This window comes from Amphibalanus amphitrite, unplaced genomic scaffold (genome assembly GCF_019059575.1).
Source record: "Amphibalanus amphitrite isolate SeventyFive unplaced genomic scaffold, NRLGWU_Aamphi_draft 000515F_arrow, whole genome shotgun sequence".
NCBI classification, from domain to species: domain Eukaryota; kingdom Metazoa; phylum Arthropoda; class Thecostraca; order Balanomorpha; family Balanidae; genus Amphibalanus; species Amphibalanus amphitrite.
Genome location: NW_024882009.1, coordinates 142,089 through 164,800, shown reverse-complemented (window position 1 = coordinate 164,800; position 22,712 = coordinate 142,089). Strand labels below are relative to the sequence as shown.

Sequence of the window (22,712 nt, the reverse complement as noted above, 5' to 3'; positions counted from 1 at the left end):
GAATTATAATTTATGGTATCAAATTATCTTGGTTTACACATGGGAAGCAATTATCCGGCCACGGCAATCAAGCGTCAACCTATACGGCCCTATATCACACCCATATCGCAGCCCTACCCGCCTACGTCACTGGGGGTGCCTGTGACGTCACTCACCGGCAGAACTGGCAGCTCTTGCGCGTGCTGATGGTGATGTGGCAGCAGCCGTCGTAAGAGCAGCGGAAGTGGTTGCACGCCTCGCTTTGAACACTCCGGCGGAAGAACGCTTTGCAGGAGTCACACGCCATGCCGCCAAAATGGTGGCTTTTGGCGCGCTCGCCGCATACGCCGCAGACTTTTTGGGCCGGTTTGGCCAAGGGTTTGGCGGGCGTGGTTGACGATTTGGTGGCGGTGGAGGCTGCGCCCTCGGCCCCTGCTGCTGCTTTGGACGCCGTCTTGGCGGCGGCGCCGCCCTCTGTGGAGCGAAGAGGGAGGAGGGTCAGTGGGGTAGATGGGGGCATTGAGCGAGACTGACGAAATAAGTGTGATACAAATTATTTTGCATACAACATCCACACACATTGTGTCCTTTCAGTTGTCAGCATGATGTGAAGAGTAATTGATCGGCAAAGAAAGCAATCTACAGTATAAATATCTGTAGTACACTTAAATTAAAAAAAAACTAGATCGTCTTATAAGAACCAAGCGGCAATCAATAAAATAATGCAGACGAACTGGTTGAACTGGAATGTAGACATGCTCCATGAGTATGATTGTCATGAGCATAAATGACATGTCTCGCATGGAAACCTATGTTGAAGGCGTAGTTTTCTGGAGCCGACGTTGGAATGTCTAATCGCCTTCTCTCTCCGAGAAGGAGTTGCGGAAAGCACGTGTAAGTGGCACGTGTTCTCAAGCGTGAGCAATGAGCACGTGTAATTGACACGTAGTCGTCCTGCCGATAGGCGGGTATGCGTTTACATAATGACTGACCATGATGCCGGCAAGGAGATGGGTACTGGTAGTGTGCTCTCTCTCTCTCTCTCTCTCTCTCTCTCTCTCTCTCTCTCTCTCTCTCTCTCTCCCTCTCTCCCTCCCTCCCTCTCTCCCTCTTCCTCCTTCCACTCCCACTCTCTCAAACTTCCTGCGCTCTCAGCGATCCCGGAGGTCGTTCTCTCAGCTCAACATTACCCTGCAGCCGGAATAAGAGTATTGCGTCAGCAACCTCCTCCGCAGTAGCTACCGCACATGGAAGGGCCTGAGCGACCCGGAGATAGGAGAACATACTATCCACGAGAATATGTATATTGGCAACGAGTACTGCGTAGATTCTGTGGTTTGACCCAGTCGGTTACGAGGATGAGACAAAGGCGCCGCACAAAAGGAAGTTTAGACGGAGAGTATGTAGATGATAATTCATGCAGCTGCGTTTAGGAAGTTGCGAAACTATGGCAGAACTGGGTCAGACGATTCGGGTTTCTAGTTCAGGAAGTCAAGTCGATACGGAACACGAATTGGTACAGAGCTTCATGAGATTATAATATTTAGTCGGAAGTCACGCTAAAAATATCAAACCCGATACCTTGCGACCAATTGTCAGATAAAATATATCCCGTCCGGCACTGTTGCTGGTTATATTTCGCCGTTGACTAAAGCTTCATGGAAAGGCTAATTTTCACCTTCTCTTCACCTCGTTCATTCGCACAACCTTATGATAATCGATCTAGTTTTGCCGACTGACAAAAGTCGCGGTACATTTCCTACCGGACACGTGGAGGCCTTATTCCCGCTGTGTGGGTCCATTTCTCATGATCAAAGTCAACGAGTCCAGTTAACATGAGATTTGAGCCACGCAACCAGCTAAATTCCCTGCTACCGGAGATTTATCACTGGATCAGCCGTAATAAGCTGTATGCGAGGAGTCAAAATTGGGAACAGTGCCAACACATTTAATATTTTTCGCTTGAAAATTTTTGTTGATGCATGTCTGTTAACATGCTAAGTGCAATGTCTGAACTCTGAAGGTATGAGGATCACTGACTAATGAAAAATGACGATGACCATTGACTAACGCATCAGGCGTTCAGTCTGTTCGGCCCCGCCGACAACTGCCTACCTGGGTAACACTGACCGAAGCTGGGCAATGGGCACCGTGCATTGTGCAGACTGCACTGTGCATGCATATTGCAGTGTGCACTGTGCTGTGTACCGGGTGCACCAGAGTTCGACACTCAACCACATGACATTTTCGCAGAATGCGAAATAAAATCACTTAAAATGATATTGAAATGTGTAAATGTATGCCTCAACAAAGCCATTGAGTTGCAATAACACAGCAATTGATCTTCATGCTCTTGAACTACCAACCGACAGAAACCGAAAAAACGCCAACAATCGCATCACCCATATCACCAACATCTACCGCAAATATTTCGAAGGCTGCTTGCCAGGAATGGGTTAAAATGACTGGCAAGTGGCACCATGGGCTGCATCGAATTCAACGGCTCTGCCACATGATCACAAATCGCTGTCAATTTCACAACATCGCTCTCTGCTGGAGGCTTATCGGCAAATTTGTACTTGCGCGCAAGGACTTTCCGCTTGATCAAGTGTTCAATGGTTTGTACAACAGATCTTCCATATAGAATCTATCATATAATAGGCTAGTCGATTTGAACCTAATCTGTTATATAAAATATTGTAGGTAGATATGAGGCTGGCCTGTTAATATTACAAAAACATGTATTTGTGACTGAAAATATATTATGCGTTATATAATCATGAACCGTTCTTAAGCATAAACTATATTTCATCCTGGTCTGTTCTTTAATTTGCATAACACAGAGATCCGCATGCATTCACGCCAGAAATATGTCACAAAATTGCGCATTTACAAATGAGCCTTTGACAAAGCCAGCTGAGGCTGCTGGATGATTAAGAGCGACACTAATGGGTGGGCCACTCAGAGCCAATTAAAAATGTTTGAGCGGTGCCGTCTAAGCAGCTTTGGAGCTCAGTTCAAATGAAAATTATTTCACCGTGCACTCTGACAGACTAGTCGGTACAACAAGAACCCTTAATGCGCTAAGCCAGCAATCATTGTATGGCCCTTTTTAATGGCTGGGCAGCTGCGTGGATGTCGTCAGCCGTTTAACAGTTAGTGACAGCCGCAGCAAAAACAGACATATTCCGAACTATATAATGCATATTGTAAAAGGTATCGTAAACACTTGCTATTCTAAAACAAAATAGCCAACTTTGCTAAAGATAGGCACCTATATCAAAGCTAAATAATCAACCGCATTAATTATTATTTCTTAGATAATATATCTTGCTTAGAATCACAACAATAACTGCAACAGCATTAGGTTCTTAAGGAGTTATCGATTCTCAGATGCACCTAATCATTTCTTAGAAAGACATTGTCTTCATTTTTTAATTTATCCCTTTTCCTATTCCTCAGCTGTCCTGGTCCGATAGGATTATTGTAATATGTGAGATGGTGGTTTTTGCCATGATGAATAGATATAAATATGTGAAAATGATCAATAACATGGCAGAAATGTAAAACTTTTATTGTAAAATAGGCCAAATATGAGAATGAGCTTTCGCTTTACAGCATCATCAGATTCATTGTTTTATGACATTTAAAAATTCTAGCTACACACAAAGTCTATCACGCGCTCAATGTTAGGTGGGAATATCACAATGCAGATACATACATTCTTGACACGGACAATTTCGAACATAAATCTTATAGCACATATGTAGAAGTGTACAAAGACAAACAAATAGGTTAAAGAATCGAGAGGCACGAAAGATATCGTTCACATCTAGATATCTGATAGGTAGAAGAGTGCTGGGCTGACAAGGCTATCACAGGGCTAGCCAGCAACGAATACGAGACTCCATTCTAGGTACCCTCATGCGTCCGAAAGAATGTGCTTAGCATTACAATTGAGTACCTTTGAGTGTGTTAAGTGTGTGTGTGTGTGTGTGTGCGGGTGTGTGTGTAAAGGAGAGGGTTGTAACTTGTAAGGGTAGAGGGTGATGAAAAGTGTGGTCCTGATGTTTGTGTGTTGTGCGTGGCGTGGCGAATGAAATGAACTATCTAGTCAGTGGCCAAGAGCTTTGCATGGTGTTCAAACTAGGTTTAAGATTGCGTATGTGAAGTGATTCTTTAATTTTGATGTCAGCACAGTCCTTACCTCTATCCAGTATCTCAATTCTAAACGCATTGTTGAGATCCTCGTTGGGAAGCTGAGAGTGAGCATGTAGCGTGTGTTCCCCTAATGGTGTGTCTAGTTTACGCAAACGTGCATCGCTCAGGTGCTCGTTAAATCGGTACCGGACTGGTCTGGTGCATTCTCCTATATAGGTTTCGTCGTGTTGGGTAGTTTCGCACAGCTTACAGACTATCCTGTACACTACGCTTTTTGTGGTGCACTTCCCCGGTAGTCCATTTTCACAAGTATGGCACTTTTTGTTGCCGGATGGGCAGGGTGGTCTGGTAAGGGCCGAGGAGATCAGTTTTGTTTGAATCGAGTTGTCATTAATCCAAATGGGCTTGACAGGAATTTTGGAGCCGCGGATAATGCCGTTTACTCGGCGTACGATCGTCTCATTGATGTTAGGTAAACGCATGTAGATCTGGTTTTCGTTGGCCAAAGTACGTGTTTTCTTGGTTCCTTTGCTGTACTTTTGTTTCCTAATTGAATGTTTGATAAGGCTCATAGGATATCCATTTTTGCTGAACAATTGTGAAATGATCTCGATACTCCGTTCTGTAGCGGGTTTGTCTGAAGAGACTCGAATAGCCCTTTGAATTTCTGCGTTGAGTACCGCTTTCTTTGTCGACACATGGGATGAGCAGAGGTGTAGTGTAGGATGATCGGTGCAGCCATCGGTTTGAAATACAGTTCGGTGGTGTAGGTACCTGAAGGGTGTACGGTGATCATAGTGTCTAGGAACGATAGTGTACCTGTCAGTCCTGTGTGATCCATTGTGAAACGAATAGCCGGGTTGTGGGTGTTCATCAGGTTGAAGAAATGGTTGAGGCGGTCGATACCATAAGTCCAGACTCCTAATATGTCGTCAATATAGCGCACATAAAATGCGGGGACTTGTGTCATAGAAGATAGAAATGTGCTTTCAAAAACATGCATAAACGCTATAGCTACTGGTGGGGCTATCCTATTGCCCATAGCGATGCCGGTGGTCTGTTTGAAAAGTTTTGAGTTGAATGAATGAATGAATCTGATGATGCTGTAAAGCGAAAGCTCATTCTCATATTTGGCCTATTTTACAATAAAAGTTTTACATTTCTGCCATGTTATTGATCATTTTCACATATTTATAGGATTATTGTAAGGCATGTCACCTTTTACTGAAATCTATAAAATAATTGAGTGGTGTTAACTTTATATTTCGCTTGGTAACATCTCATTATCAACTATCAAGACACGCCCGCTGGGCTTTTTGTCGCGGAGAAAAAAAAACATAAAACTGCGCCAGATATCGATCAAGTCAAACTTGTAAATGACCCCTTGACCTATATGGCATACAGGTAAGAATTCTAATTAAAAGTTAAAACTTCTGCTCCTTGTCAGTAGGTACTTGTCCAGCGCTCTACGCACTTTGCACGTCACATACAGACTTTCAAAGGTCACAGGTCAATAGCAGCTCCATTTCACATAGCTGAAACTGGGACTGGCCCGTGCGGGTCCCCGTGCGGTAGCCGCGCCACTGTCTGTCAAATGACCATCAACCTCTGACTGATGATTGGTCAGTAAACGAGTAATTCTTACCATAGGTCACCAGTACAATGTTTATTTTAGTTACACGATAAATAAATGTGGAAAGCGCATCCAGGCTAACTGAAAGGAGAAAATTTCTTAAAAGTTAATAGTTGGCTGGAGCTAGGCCGTGATTAATGTTGGCGAGTTTGAGAATGTTCGGGCTTCAAAAATAAAATGTTGGCGAGTTTGAGAATGTACGGGGTTCAAAAATAAGAAGGATGCGTTGAAATATGGCCCACTGAATTTCATGAACAGAGCTTGCGGTGTACGACGGTATTTTTAGCAGTTGCGTTATGACCAAGTTTTTTTTAGCGGTTGAGTTGAAGTTCTGCCGAGTTTAGGTGAATGAGCTGAAGTGTGACCGAGTTCTAGAATGAGTGGGAAAATACCGGGTTTATAGCGACTGAGCTGAAGCGTGGCCGGGTTTAACCCGCGCCCTGGTGGGGTCTGTTTATAACGCGACCTGGTGGGGGGGGGGCTATTTTTTGCCCCCCCCTCGTATCTCCGAAACTACTGGACGGATCCGAAAAATTCAAACGGCGTTCGAAAGGCCTGTCAAATTTGTCTAGGGAAACCAAATTTTATTGACCTCGGGGTCACCGATGACGTCACAGGTCAGGTCAAAGATGAAATGTTTCACCGTTCACGGGTCTTCTAGGGAATGCGCTATAACACCGAGGAAAACGCATTTTGTCGGGAATCAGCGATAGGGCGTCAGTTGCCTAGTAGATATGTTGCTGTTAGAGGTCACTGGTCATACCAGGTCAGGTCACAGGTCAGGTCACCAAAGGTCACCAAGGGTCACCACATGAACCCAACTTTACTAAGGTTATGCGATGCATGTTTTATGGCCAGTTTTTCATTTCCAACTCAATGGTGTTGGTTATAAGACCATCAGGTACGGTTTAGGTCACTTTCTGGTGGAGGTCAGGTCAAGGTCAGGTCAAAAAAGGTCAAATTTCAAAGTTGATATTTTTGCATAAAATGGGTATTGATTCGATGCAGCTCGTCACGAGGAGTCTAATGGTGGTCTTTGTTTTGCGCTACGAGGTCTAGAATTGCTGAAAATTGAGTTTGAAAATTTGACGTCATCAATTTTGAACAGTTTTTTCGCTATAACTTGGCCAAAAAAAGAGGTATCGATCTCAAATTTGGTATGTAGATAGAAGGCGGTAAGGACTATCACATATATTCCGGTTTTTTTTCGAAATTCAAAAAACTTTTTGGATTTTTTGGCTATTATATTCAAAAAATCTATTTTTTTGATTTTTGGGGGTCAAAATCCAAAAATTTCAAAAATCCGAGATAGCAGTTTTGTAGCCCTGTCCATTTTACAGCTTTTATGTCTGTATCATTTTTCTGTATTTGCAAAGCTATAGGCCTGACAGCTCTTCCCGCGAAACCCTTTTTTGGGTCGAAAACGGCAGAACATGACGTCACTCTGACGTCATTTCCGGCCAACCTATCATAGCCTTTGGAAAATTTTTTGGTAACAATGTGTAAAATTGATGTCCGGGAGGGTACTGAAAGTTTGGTGACGATCGGCGCAGTGGTTCTGGAGATATATCGAAAAGTCTGGAGGGGGGGCAAAAAATAGCCCCCCCCCACCAGGGCGCGGGTTAAGGAGGCTAGTAAAGCGCAACTGCGGCCAGAGATAGTTCCACGCGAACGCCCACCACCGGCCCTCGGCAATATCCCAGCGACAGCGAGAGGCGATACAGCAGTTTAACACCATCGATTGTCAGGGAACGGCACTTGTGTGCCAGAACTGGGAGTTATGTGCAACGTGACCATGTTCACGACGAACAGTCGCTATGGGTATTCATGTGCCGTACCGCAAGATGTATCGTACCAGACATAGCTTCCTTGATCGATAACATACAAAACTTCCCGGCCAATGCTGCGGAGATGAAGATGAATTCCTCCCAGTTCCCCCATCAACAAAAAGGCCGCGAGGTTATTTTACCTCTAACGAGAGTCATATGTTATAACCAACCAGGCAAATCCGCCCACGGATGGAGAAATATCGCCATGATATTTGATAGCCTTATCGCCCACGTTCTAGACTGCTAAACTATGCAATATGTGTCTCAAGCTGCTTATGACATTTTTCTTCCATGAACTCGAGCCAAGTGGGGCGCCAGGGGAGCCGTTCGTGCTATCTACCCGGTGGAGCTCTATGTGGTCCCGTTTCCGTCCCGAGCCGAGTTCAGCTGTCCAATTATAGGTCCCGGGGGGGGGGGGGGCGGAGGGAGGGGGAGGAGCGCATCTGCCAGTGCCCACCAATGACCAAACGATCAACGCTCGGTTAGAGCTCCAATTTTCAGCTGCCGTGGTAGTGGCGTTGGAAAAGTCTCGGATTGTTAACGGGTAGATGGTGTGAGTATCTCAGAAATTAGAAAACTAAGCACATACTAAATACAGGCAAATCATCTACTTGTTTTTTTTTGTTTTTTTTTTGGGTTAGGCCCTTTCGGTCTGACAAGACCATTGCAGAGCCGGAAGGATGATAGGAATTAGGGGGAGACATTGGTCTGGGCAGGCACCCTAGTGAGTCGCCGGGGCTGAGCCCGTAAATCATCTACTAAAACATTGAGCATACGGTGTAACTACATGGACCGTAGGTAATCCGTCAATTTGGGGCTTGTTCTCATTAGCAACTGCTTTACTAGGTCTTCTAGTTGTCCAAAATTATAAACGGTTCTAAAGATAGTGCCTTTTTATTAAATTACCTACCTAAAAACCGCCAGTGATGATACCTTATGAATACCTATCCACAATAATGGGTAACGAAAAAATACGACGGCCCAGTCTGCCTCTTATTTCTCCAACTATTGAATAAATCAAATAAATGAAAATAGATTCTAATGATCATCCGAATATTAATGGTCCTGGTGTGAACTTGGAACCAGTTCGGTCTGAGATCACGTTTCTCTGGCCAGTATGACGTCACCATCGGCAGTTCAACAGGAACGAGGGGAGCTGGGGGGGGGGGGGGCTCTGTCGGTCGAATCGGGACCGTCGCGCGCAGAGGCGTCTCCAGGCCACTGATTGGGGAGAGTTGGATTGTAAAGGTCAAACAGGTGACCGGGAGAACATTTGAACAACGAACTCTCCATTGCGCAATACTCCTATCGCCTGTGGTCCAAGAGAGGATTGAAGTCGCATTGAGCATTGATAAGGGCTGCATTGTATGCTGTCGAGTCGTAGTTATACAATCTATTGTGCCGTTACGTCGCAGTGATCAGTCTTCTTGGTGCGAAATTAGCTGATAAAAAGTCGCATTATTGCGGGCCGTAAACATCGGAGCCTAAAAGGCTCCGATGTTTCTGGCAACGGCGATGCTAACTCCACCGATATGACTACAAAGATACATGCTATGGTGATGTGGGCTGTAGTCATATGAGCCTAGTTCATTTAGCTGATGTGATCCGTAGCACTATTAGCTGATGTGATCCACAGTGATAATTCCTTCTAGAGTTGCAAAATTTCCCTACCGCACTACCGGCATGCCGGTAATTTTTCACTACCGCAGGTTTATTCGTGGTATCTGGCATGTCTTGCCGGTAGCATGCCGGTATTTTTGATTTTGTGCAAAAAAAAAATATCAGCAAATGATTCAAACTTTGGACACTAAGAGGCTCTCAAATTTTAGCAACAGCAATATTAGCCACTGTAAGATACATTTTGTGGTAGAAGTTCCATTGCTAAGTGTAGGGGTAACACATGGACCTCAGCATTTCACACAATTCACAGGCTGGTTATAATTAGAATTGTCAAGAATCTACTGTGTGGTCTATAAAAGGAAGAATACTCATTCATGTTGCAAAAGCACGATAAACTAGTAAGTCTAATGGTAGGTAATACGTATAGCACAATAAAATAAATAAATGGTCATGACAACATTCCCTAGGGGAAAAGGCAAAATCAAAACACCAAAAAACACAATGTTTGGAAACTGGCCTTGAGTCCTGAGATCATGAGATGTGGTCTGAGAAACTCTACAAAGAATTTGACACTGAAAATCCATCTGAAAAGGCAGGTTTTAGGTAGCCCTGAGCCTGACTTTGGTCCCATAATTAAATGAAAATGGATTTGAACTGGCATTTTGTCTTATCTTTACAAGAAAACACATCATGCAGGCAAAATTGACACAAAAAGTGGCGCAAATAATTAGACAACCAAGGATTCACTTTTAAGATTCTCTCTCCCCTAATGAATGGATGTAATCTGATGACGTAATATTTATTCATATACCCTTTTGGTTGAATAACTGAAGAGAAATGAATGTCTTTGTAGTGAATTACACTACAATGTTGATTTCATTATAATTTGATATTGTGTTGGATAATTTTTATCAATATAATCATTCACGAGGCAGTGGCTTGCAGTCGTTAAACATTTTTTTGCAGCGTTTTAATCAGCTGGTTAAAAGCCTCTGTTATGGCGCATCTGTTTCGAAATCGATAACCTTGTGTTTGTTCCCGCTTGAGGTTGGAGAGGATGGAAGATATCGTTTTTATACATATTATTTGGTGACTATTCTCAGGAACAGTGAGTTATTAACACATTTTTTACATGATTCGTATCTTATTCACGAACCAGCAAGCCATAGTGGATAGGAAAAAGTAGATGTTGATCTCGCTTCCTCAGTTAGGAAGATGGCCGAATCTGTACTTGTTTACCTATGTTTTGACCATCTAGATTTTAAACATTTGGCTCATGCCTGCAACAATTTAGGAGAATATGGAAAAGTAGAACACCTGTGAAATGTAGATGTGATTACTGCTCACTGTCCAGTCTTCAAAAACACATTTCAGTAATTCAAGTCCTTTTTGTCCTCACCTTTTTGATGAATGTAATAGTTTTTTTGTAGGCAATACTTCTTTAATTACAGGTGATATTTTAACAGCTATAGACTGGAATTGAGTTTCAAAATTGTGGGTGTTTGTGGGGCCAACTCAGCCAAAATCAGCCTGCTGGTATTTGTGGTTGGACAATGGATGGCTGTTGGGTGGGAGGGGTACTGAAACTGCCAAAATGTGGCATCTCTTGCAGGGGTAAGCTAGAATAAAGAATGCAGGTTTTTTAGTATGCCGGTAATTTTGCGGTTTTTTTTGCTTGGGGCGTGGTAGCATGCCGGTATCCCAGAAAATTTTTGTGGGGCGGGGCGGTGCCGGTAGCAGCCTTTGGGGAAAACTTTGCAACTCTAATTCCTTCATCACTGGCTGATGTGATCCACAGCGATTTTCCCTTAGCAATTGTGATCCAAGTGATACGTCAGTAACATCATGGTGACGCTCCCGCAGTGCTGGTGTGCCCGTGCAATGCCTATCGGTGGTGCCACAGCCTGCAGCGGCGGCTCTGCAAAGTGCACAGTTTACACAGAGGCAGGCGCCCCTCACTCGTCGCCTAGCAACAGGCCGAATCGTACCGTATGGCACGGAGCTGCCGCTGCAAGTTGCAACATACCTGTCCCGCCTGTCCCACACCCACGTAGCAGCTATGTCTTATATGGCAACTGGAGAGGGGCATTGAATATGCAGTGAATTCCTTACTCCTAATGATGGGGATTTGGGAGTAATTGAAATTGTGGAGGTGCCGGGAGGCGTTCCTTGGTTGCGCCATGTTCCAAGTGAGAGAGCTGACATTATGTTCAGGTTTCAACTGCCCAGCGGTTCATATTTCAACTGTGGGGAAGGTTCGGACATAGGCGGCGGAACGGGGAGGGCACCGGGCCCCGGGGCACCGTGCCGCCTTTGATTTTGGCATTTTAACATTAGCCCTATGGGCGTTGCATGGAAAGAATGGGACCAAGAGTCGGCAGTGCCCCCCCCCCCCCCTTAATTGAAGGTGTCCGCCGCTACTGGGTTCGGAGTCTCGGACCCAGATACATGCCATGCATTGTCGTTCTGATTATTTTATGCGTTGTTAAAAATATAAAGAACTTCAAAGATATTCACATTTAAGTAAATATAGAGACTGCCGTGTCTAGAGCTAGTCAATCAATGACTTTGAAAAGTCGTAGGTACAATGCTCATAAATGGATCTAAGTGGAAAACGGACGGTAACTCCTGTGCTACACAACTACTACGAAAGTAATTACCAGGGTTGCCTTGATTGGCGTGCCCTTTAAACCTGACCTAGCGACAGTGACACTGCAATTCGATACGTGATGTTCAACTCTTCCAATTTATTTGTGACAAAATGACCTTCGAGCTGTGATGAGAAACGTCTTTCGAAGTGATATGATGGGCGCTGGCAATGGCTCGCATCACTGCAATCAATTCAGAACCTAGGATATGTACATTTCTTAACGTATCGCTGTTTTGACTCCCAGTCGGCTATAGGCCTGACCTTTGACCTGGCAGACCTGACCTCCCAGGCAGACGGTCTGACCTTTGAAGAAGTCACTTAAATATGAACAGAGCCATCTCGATGAAGATGGAAGAGTGCCGCACGCCAAAGGCATCTTTAATTTATAGTAAAACATATCGAGTTTGAACGACGAGAGAGGCGAGAGCAGCCTATTTATTAAAAACAAGGACGCGGTGTCATGGAAGCAGACTGGGGTTCATGTCATGCCAACAGGCTCTTTCAGGGTAAGGCCCCTCAGACTAGGGTTTAAAGACTAAAACAATATATTTTCTATACAGTGACTAATCGACAGAGCAGCATGTCCGTCTATAACGTCAGACCCTTAGACACATGCGATTGTTAACCCGCGCCCTGCTGGGGGGGGGTGTTTGAACACCCCCCCTGTGGTTTTTCGCGAATATCTCAAAAACGGCGGCGCGGAGCGCCGCCGTTTTTGGTACACCTTATTATACATCAATTCTACACATGTTGTGAAAATTTCAGACCAAGGTCATTCAAGGTCAGGTCACCAGGTCACTTGAAGTGACCTCACCTCATAAAAACTTTCAATGTCTGTCATAGCTACACCGAGTGACCGATCGCTTTGAAACTTTCAGCGATTGCTAAGAGCAATAACATGTACAAAATGTATATCTCAGAATTTTGATATCGATGACCTAAGGTCAGGTCAATTTTGCGACCTCCCCATTATAAGTCAATGGGAGAAAATTGAAATGCGCCTCTTTTGGATGAAAGACATTATAAACACTCCCAAACACCGAATTACAAGTGGTTTAGACACACTGAACTTGAAAATGGTGTCCGTGACCCTTGTTTATGCCCTGAGGTCATCTTAGGTCACGAATGGTATCTAACAGTTTTTCGCAAATAACTTTTGATAGAGGCATGCTAGAGCGATGAAAACGCCTTAGATGTGTTCAGCTCGACGATACGGATCGACTGATATGCAACATGACCCTTTCCGGTCAGGTCATGACCTTGACCTGAGGTCAAATTTTCAAGTTGACCTTTCAAGGTCAAGTTATAGTTCATTCGATGCGTCATGACGAGAGGAACACGATGCCGGTAAAAGTAAGCTCGTACAAGGCTTGGGTCAAAAGTTATTGCAGAAAAACTGTTTTCGAAAAAATCGGTTATTTTTGCAGTTTTTGCCCCCTGCAGGCAAAACCGTTGACGTTAGGTCAAATCTGAAAGAATTACTCAGAAAGGGCGTTAATAGGGCTATCGAATGCGCTTTTCCGCGGCGCTGTAGCTCTATTGGTTCCCGAGTTATGCGTTGGCTTCTTGGAAATTTTCGACATTGGACCTGGAAATCGGCGAAATTTTCCCTTCAATGACCTCTGGTGACCTGACCTTTGACCTGACCAAAAAATTGACCGAAGTGATTTCGTCATTATTTTTTACGCTCTTTCGAACGCTGCCTTCTGCGTATCGCTACATGGCCCAGGAGCCGAGTTACAAGGGGGGGTGTTCAAACACCCCCCCCCAGCAGGGCGTGGAAATCCAGGACCCCCAGCAGGGCGCGGGTTAACCAACGGCAGGTGATTTGCATCCTTTAAAGGGGCCCTCCCACCTTCAAAAAAGTTAATGAATTGGCATAAAAGTGATGTCGCTCGGTTCAGAAAGAGCAAAAACGAATATCTACCAAATTTCATCGAACAATATTCACCGGTTTTCAAGATATTAGACTTTTACTTTTGTTTACTTTTTGGGATCTCCGCTGTTCCTAGCGACTTTATTTGAAAGTGCGGCATTTGTTGCGCGCAATGCAGCATATACCACCGCGTGCTACAAAACGTTTTAGTCAAACATTTAACGGACGTTCGAAAGCCTGATGACGTCATCAGACTCCCGTAATGGTTAAGAGATAGGGACCACGCTGGTCCCACCCTGCAAGTAAAGGGAAGAAATTTCTTGAACACCATAAAGTTGCGGGGGTTGCGACCAGGATAAATGGTGGTTTCTGAGCCTGGCCGCAAACTTGGCTATCTCAACTCAAAACTAATGTTAAGGTGGGAGGGTCCCTTTAACATTGTTAATCCGCTTCTTTCAATCGAGGAGCAGCTGCATCCAGCCAAGACCCTCCAGCTGTTCAGCAGAGATGTAAAGGCTAATCGTCACGAGGCCTCACTAACTAGAGCATTCCGCTGCGGCCCAATCGCAAACCAGCCATGCCAAATGTAAACAACTCTGTTATGAATGCCATCAACACTGCACCGCCCCTGGAGAGTCTGCACGAATTCAGCTTTGACTGAGCGAGTCGCGTGCACGGTACGTACTGTGCACCAATTATGACGGTTTTCTGCGTGATACTATTGTAAACAAGTCTTTTTTCCCGAGAAAATCCACGAACAACAAATCCGTCCTGGGTTTTTCTTGGTTCCAATGAGGAGCACTAGCATCACACTTGAGGTTGATCAGTGCATGGGAGTGAAAAGGAAAAGGGAATCATGATCTGGGACTCGGAGGTTCAACTTTCCCCGAAAAGCGGTTGTTTATCCGGTTACGTAACTTTCAAGGTCAAAGACATTTGCGGACATGAAATCGACGGGCCTTGGCTGCGATGGAATGATCATTGCGACTTTTCAAGATGTTCACTCATTTGGAGTAGGACATGGGCTGGCATTCGTAAGTCACTGATAAAAGTTGGCCGCTTCATGGTGAGGGCATGCGATATTGAAAGTGATGCACGGAGGATTTCAGCGCGGGCCCGAAAAAGTCGATGCTAGTTTAGAGTGATGATCTGCGACGATTAGAGTCACTGTTGACAATAGGGCTGTTACTCACTAACATTGCAGAGAGCGAATTGTTTTGCAAATAAATGAAGCAGGTTGCAAAGAAAAACGTTAAAAGTAAAAGCATAAAAAGACGTTAAACCAGTGACAAAATCATGCACGTGGATACGGCCTTGGCATATGTAGTGCATGCGATCAAAACTAGTCTAGTATCTTTTCATTTTCTCCCTTTGGGAGCCCGGTGGAACTTTATTCAACTTATATCCTTCCTGGGTCTTATCTATGTAGCAGACGGAGCAGCCAGACTATTTTATCTCCCCGCCACGCCAGGGCCGCGGGCTCGCCATTATCCCTGGCACATCAGGAGCCTCCCGGCAGAGTAATAGACTTGCAGCTCTCATGAGGAGCACGTAAAATGGCTGTTGCACTTGGTAACAAACGAGAAGTAACCGCTGGCTAGGGCAATGGTAACTACTGTCCGTACCATGTCTATACCAGACCATGACCTTGCAATGTCATGGCGGGTCTGTACTTCAAAATGGCATGGTCTTTTCCACTGACTTTTGTCAAAACTCATGAAATACGATGCAATGGGTAAACGATTTAATTAGTTCGGACAACATGCATTGAATTAGGAGTAAGACATCCCTAAGCCAGGTCCTTTAGAATTACTATCGCAATGTAGATTAGTGTACCTACTAAACGTCTCCACATCAATTACCATGCATTTTATATGTAGAACGAGTTTATACGAGACAATTTATATGTAGGACGAGAACGAGTAGAACGAGTTGTAGAACGAGAACGAAAACAAACAAGGATTACAATTTACAAACTATATAGTATGTAACCTGGAAATCGCATTGAACTGGGATCAGCTATCTCTCACTTCCCGTCTTTGTCTTCTCATCGCGACCTGTTTCTAAGGCATAAATATAATAAAGAAGGGCAATTGAGTGTGCCGCCCAGGTCTCAAAACGAGACAGGTTGCTTTGCTAAAGGCGGCGTTTCGACCACTAAGCTGCTAAGCCTTTAGCACACTGCACTGCAGGCCTGCGGATAACGTTGAAGCATTGACTGATATGCACCTGCGTCTGTCTGCTACCTGATGCAATAATTAGCCCTGATGCGGTTCCCGTGAGACGACAGCATGCCTGTGGTAGTAGGTCAGGAACATGTCTAACATCGACGGCAAGACGTAGGATACTATCATCTGACATCTCGCCCGCTTATCAGTCAACTATTGCAACACCGCTTATCTCTTGACATACCGCGGAAAACGACTCTGAGATACCTATTGTCAATTAAACAAATTATTTATGCCTACTGTTGCAATAGCATGGCACGACAAAGAGAAACCTTGGACTGTGGGACAATGCAGGTTCCCGAAATGCCGTCTCAAGTATGGTTGGTCAGAAATTCAAAAATGCCACTCTCTGAAATACGCGTTAGGCAATTGAAAAAGCAGTGCCTCAGCGTAATTGTACCCCTGGAAGTTGGATGAAGGCACGTGCAATGCATGCTCGCAGCACGTGACCAGCACTCTAACAAATTAGTCATTCACTCAAAGGCATTGTAAATTCAGCGAATAGAACCCTGAACCCCGAGAAAATAGCATTTCATTTCAAAATTTCCATTACGCAGAGAACTTCATGTTCGAAGTGCAATTCAGGCTACGCGTCCACGGTAAAGGCTCGGAATAGACCACGCCGACTCATGAACCTACTGCGACGGTACCGGTTGCCTAGCAACGGAGCCCGTAGCGGCCCCAGCCCCCATTTGACTCGCCGCGATTTGAACCTCGGTCGAATAAATAATGCACATCACAGTGGCAGCCGAGGACATTGACGAACCGACGAAACTGGGGGAATGGGCCCAGCGAAACCCCTCACTGCCAAAAGCATCGGATCGTTCCCAAACTTGGCAACCGGCCAGCGATATTTATGTCCAATGTCTCCATGGAATTTTACCAAAGGATAGCATTCGCTGCAGGCCGTCATTGTCGTTGAGCAGCCGCCCATGCCCCCCCCCCCCCCCCCACTAGTCGACGTCCTACGCTTTACACTCCGGGCGGGCGGCCCTGGCAGTAGCCAACGACGTGGCCGTCCCCCAGCACCAGCCCATGACCGGGCCAACGGCGCAGTTCACTCACTTGCAGGACTCATGGTTGTCAGTCGCCGCGTCCGTCCGCGACGACCTGCAATCCGAGACGACACTTTCACAATTTTACACTCCGTCCACCCTCACTCACAAGCAGTTCACTCGATTTTCGCGCAGTGGGATCACAGACTCGAGCAGCACCTCTCCCCCACTGGCGCTCGTGAACACTGGCCGCCGGCCGGCTCTGCACGTTGCAATGGCCAAGTGGCAGCGCGGCGGCCGGCCGCCCGGCGGTGACCTTGAGCAAGCGTGACGTCACTACCGGGCGCCTGCGCCGCCGAATCGGGAACCGACCGGACGGGGCGGGATCGAATCTCGGTCGGGTCGGATGTTTTCGACTGGTTTAGCGAGTTTGATTGGTTTAGATGAGCATGAAGTGACGGTATAGTTCAGCAATGAAGACACAACAGAATTGTTTGTAGGGTGGGACATTATATTTGGTACCCTTATTTTTAACGTTTATTCATAGTAAGGTTATTTATTCGGTCCATTCTGACGATGGGGGGATGCCAATTGGCAATCAAATCAACGCGGAAAACGTAGCACCTGGCAGGGAAGGGTCAACTAAGGAGTTCAAGGACATATCGTCAGTCGTCACCCTTCCAAAGGGCAAAGTGTATTGAAAACATGTGAAATTTGAGCGAAGCTGTTGTCCTTTTTTCGTCTGTTTTACATACCGGGTCATGTTCATGTCGCCAGGTCAAGGTCAGGTCACCAGGTCACTGCCCTTGAACTATGAAATAGTTCTATCAGCTCTTGAGTTATCAGTGTATTCGTCGAAAGCCAATCCTTCATAATGACATTTAATGACCTCTTATGACCTGACATTCCCAGTTCCAGCTGACCTGAATTGACATAAACACTACTACATTATTATTCGATGACCCACTGAAGGTCAATGCCAACTTCCGGATATAGTTTGTCCTGTATTATCCAATGGATGACAAAACGACTATTGAGTCAGGATGACGAAATTAAAACATCACAACGGCATTATTGTCCCACAGGATGTGCCATCACGGTAGACTGCGCATCTACCAGGGGCACCAGTGGTTGCAGGGAGGGGGCATCGCTCCCCTCGGCCGTGGCCAGCTGCTACGTTTTGCAACATCAGCCGATGATACCACAGTCAGCCCGACGTGGACAAGATACCAATCTCCCCTCTCCTCTTGCTGCACCGTACGTATGAACAGCCATGAACCTCAGTCATGAGCTACAGGGGCTACTGCGCGGCCGGCGCCGGCCCGCTACACCCACTATCCCGCCCCCTCCCCCCCCCCCCCATACCATCGAACATGAGCCTTCGAGGCTGCCCATGCACCGGCGTAGTTCACGGATCCCCCGCTAGGCGGCAGCACCGCTCACGGTCGGCTGCCGGTGAGACTCTCGGTGCATCGATTAGGTACCCTCCAGAAGCGACCCGAAGTTCAATGGCTCCACTGCGTAGCGCGCCCGACTGTCCAAGAAAGGAAAGAGAAAGGGCATGGGACTGGGTTCGCTATTATACGCTAGACTGGACACTGTCGAGTGTCGACGCCGATGAAAACTGGGTCGACTGTCGAGCCCTCTCTGGGCTCGAGGGTAGTGTGACCTGACCGTAAGGCAGCAACGATGACCGGTTCATAATTGCGAATGCCGTATGGGTCGAACCCGATGTGAAAGTGGGCAGGTGTCATACACCCCATTTTGGTATGGTATAATCGACGATGATATTACGTGCTCCCAGATACGAGAGCGGCTCATCTTAATCCCACCGCCCACGTATTGCGGGCGTGGTGGCTAGGTACCTAAATGACAAGGTCAAACTCTTTCGCCACTTCAATTCGAACGTTGAACTTCAAGTTCACGTGGGGGCCTAACAGGACTGCTTAGATCGGTCACCCATTTACCTGCTAAGTGCGAAAAGTCGTCCAACTCCCGACACGGCATAAGCTGTGCCGTGCGTATCTCTCAACGAAGCTGGCATTTCACATGCATGTGCGACCAGGTGCTCCATTATGCACTGCACTAGCTTGAGTGCCGCAGATAGAAAACTGAGTTAAAGTCCGCACGACCGAGCCCGTCAAAGGCAGCCAGTCAATACCCGCACGAAACACGAATTGATTCGATTGGCATACACTGGGCTTCGGTCTAATAGGCCTACTCCCTTTGCGCCGGTATAACCCTCCCAGTCTCGCGTGAACGGCGAATTAATTCAGTAGGTAGGTGCTAGTTAGGTATCCGTTGAAACTTTAGCCCTTCTTTCAAGACAGCCAGACATACTCGTATATACGGCTCAAAGTACAGTACCGTGTGCCGAATCTGTAGATGGCAAGACCGTGCTCCATAAAGTATATAGTCGACATCTCTACTCAGCTCAGCGATTCTCTTGGCGCACTTCGCAGTACCTACACCGATCACAAAACGCCATGGTCCTCTGTAACAAACCGTGCTCGCTCGCCCGTCTCACTCAATCAGCTCCCTCACAAAGCCGTGTCAGGGAGACAATGGTCGCGTCCTCATCCTGTCTTTGTCTTGAATCTTGATATCAATTCGTCCCAACTGGCGAACACGTTCGACCTTTTCTATAAAAAACTGCGTCCTCGCCAGGGTCTGCAGTGTTAGACTTCAGTCTTCATCCCAGTACCGTTTTGGAGCACGCAATACACACACATGACGTAATGTAAAATGTGTATGCTGAGCTTGGTTATACGGTAGTCGGCAGCAGTACAAGACAGCAGCACATGTAGGTAAACCATCCAGCATGTGTATCAAATCTTCACATTTCAACCATCCAACGTGCTAACACCTCACAGCACATCGGCACAGGCCACAGTACAGTGAAATTCAGGCATTTTGCAACTCGCATGTTCATTTAATCGTATCGCGACCTACCTAAATCACAGAAATCAGATAAAAATACCGGAACAAATTACCGGTGGCAGGTGATGCGGGTCGGACATATTTTATAGCATGCTATCAATCAGTCGCAAATCAAGATAGCATCAGCCGTCGTTATAAGACAAGTCGTAGGCTACAGTAAGGTAGGCATTGTTACGAACCAGTTGAGAGCCAGCGTTTCCAGTCTTGGACTGGACTGCCGATAGCTAGTTAATACAACAATCTTCTCGGTGACGAAAGTTCAGTAGGCGCGAGTTCCTGGAACAGTTGAGCAAGCCAGTAGGTCATTTAGTGGACTTGAGTAATGTAGTTCGGTGTCAGCTCTGTAGCTAGGCGGGAACGCGGGCGCGGTACCTCCCCACAGTTTCGCCTCGACCATTCGCTCGACGACCTCCCGTCGTTCCGTCTGCTCGTGCAGATGAACGCCTCACGCGACACCACCTACTGCCACCGCTTCCAGGTGACCGGCGAGAGTACTTGCCGCGCCCGTGTCCCTACTATCGCAACTTGACGAATACCTATTACAAAACGATAGCCCTAGTTTTGTCCGTTCTTGAAATAAAAAGCGCGATGATAATACAGTATGGTATAGCCACAATCGAATTGACAATATGAAAGCCCGCTTATATGATGACTCACAAGATGGGAAAATCACTGAAGGGTCGTCCCGCGTATGAACTAACGCTTTCATTTCACAGTGAACACCCGTAAAGTAGAGCGTGATCGTCACTCGTCAGCCGCCCACCCTGCCACCATCTCTCTGCGGGGATCCCTTTCAGTAACTGGCGCGTGCACACTCAACTGTACAGTCTGTCTTAAAAGTGCCGCGCAAAGTGACGGTGGATCCATCAAGCCTGACCGAGGAAGGGCCTGCTATAATGTGAAAGTCACCGAACCAATTGACCTGGGGACTGTACACTACAGTGGACCCAACCCTGTCAGCTGGCACCCTCTGCAGGGATCCCTTTCAGTAATCGTCGCGTCTCCTGAAGCCCAGTGGCGATCTCGGTATTTTCAGGCTCCAAGGACTGCGCCAGCAGGAGGTCTCGTTCTGCCTCCTGGAAATAGCCTGTGGGCACACAAGAGAGGCGTGTAAATATTCCTATCTGTCTCAGCAGGGTGCATGACACAAATTGACACTCATGTGGCATTATACAGTTGCAAAAGATCGACCCATATGAGGAAGAATGTCACCGTACCATCGACAATTAGTATGTGGAACGCTGATCATCACTGATGATAAATCTTGTAGGAGCCCCGTCTTGTAACGCCACTCTTGGAACGCCACTCACCCATCCTGTAGCGGACGATAGCACGGTTGTGCGCGGCCGCCGCTAGTCTCGGCCAGGCCTCCAGCGCAGCGCTGTACTCTTCAGCCGCCTCGTCAAACCGCACCTGGCCATACAACAACAGCCCGAGCCGGTTATGGAGCCGCGCCCGCCACTCGGCTGGCTAGTGACCTGCCGAAGACAGCTGCCACCGACAGGAGCGCTCTAGCTCCCGCAGCTCCGCGGCTCCCACCGAGAGATCGGGATCCGTGTCCAGGTCCACGTCCGAGGCCGGATCCGGAGCCGGAGCCAGGCTCTGTTTCGGGTCGGGATCCGCGGTTGCTTTTGGCGTCGCGTCTTCTTTGGATGCGATGTTGGTATTGGATGCCATGAGAACCTGCGGGAAAGGAGACCATAGTAGTGATCACGATAAACATGGGTGAAGCTCGACCGCGATTCTACCACCTTGGCTTATTGTTATGGCTAGACTGAGACGCCAATGACCCAAAATGACTAAACGAACTACGAAGGCTCGTGACAGCGCCTCACACGTTTCAGGATGGTTTGGGCACCTGGGCAACCCTGCATTGCGTCTTGAATAACGTTTTCGCCACATCCTAGCCGGCTAGTAGGCAGTAAGGTCATTAGGGGACGGGACGAAAAACGCATGCGAGGGCGAGGCCGGTACGACGTAGACTAATTGACATAATGCAATTACTAGTCGCTTGAAGCTTGAACTCACCAGTCACCCTTCACCAGTAATGCATGAATTGAGAAAACGGAACCCTTTGCGAGGCTGTAGAGCGGTGTTCGAGGGCCTTGGCCGTTGGCGAGGCTACAGTCGATCACGTGGGCGAGGTCATGGGTCACTCGCACCCCGAGGTTACACTCTACACTGTAGACTGCGGCGGTAAACAAGTGACAAACAAACGAAGGTACCACCAGAGTAGCAAAAAAATTGACGTCATAAAATTGAATTAGTTCTCTGTACGAGCATTTGATTACGAAATGATTTTAAAGTCAGGTGCTTGATGTTATCAGCTAATAAGTCACAGTACGTTTTTCTTATCGATGGCTCTTTCGCCAAAAGTGCAGAAAATTGCACAGTAATAGCCGCTAGCAAGTGGCATATTGCATCGGTATTATTACGTCACCTTTTTTAGCCTATGGCATATAAGATACAACGGTCAAAGTGCGGCATAAATGGCGCAAACAAGGAGGCGTTTCGATTTTTTTTTATTCGAGAGGATTAGTAGGTAGCACTATAGTTCGTTTTATTTCAAAAGGACGCTGGCTCCAAGTATGTTTTTCCAACAAGCACGTGTTTTAGCTAGCAAAACGGGCAAAAACTGAACCTGAGAAACTCGAACGTCGCCTTATTTTAACATGTGAATTATTCCCGATAAATTCCATGCCTGCGTTTTGGAACTAGACATGAGAACAGTGGTGACGTCATGCTGTGGAACTTGCATTGCAATGCAACGCATAGCTATCATGGAAAGAATCGATTACTCG

The 22,712-nt window shown here is 46.5% G+C and overlaps 1 protein-coding gene and 1 long non-coding RNA gene across 3 annotated transcripts in view; both read right to left on the bottom strand.

Moving 5' to 3' along the window:
- Positions 1–17,298, bottom strand: part of LOC122393092 (ecdysone receptor-like) — a 116,515-nt gene extending 99,217 nt beyond the window's left edge. Inside the window, exons 1-2 of one of the 2 annotated variants that reach the window (XM_043388726.1) lie at positions 17,042–17,298; positions 156–453 (exon numbers count right to left, since the gene is read on the bottom strand). In XM_043388726.1, coding sequence (XP_043244661.1) covers positions 156–453; positions 17,042–17,054 — 311 coding nt within the window. In that variant the 5' untranslated portion in view covers positions 17,055–17,298. The remainder of the gene's footprint in view (positions 1–155; positions 454–17,041) is intronic. The other variant, XM_043388724.1, reaches the window with a different exon arrangement.
- Positions 17,299–19,315: 2,017 nt separating this feature from the next.
- On the bottom strand, positions 19,316–22,206 carry LOC122393097. Its single transcript, XR_006258626.1, has 3 exons — positions 21,940–22,206; positions 21,222–21,594; positions 19,316–20,998 (listed from the first exon to the last, which is right to left on the bottom strand). It is a non-coding gene; the product is annotated as an uncharacterized LOC122393097 (long non-coding RNA).
- Positions 22,207–22,712: the final 506 nt, after the last annotated feature.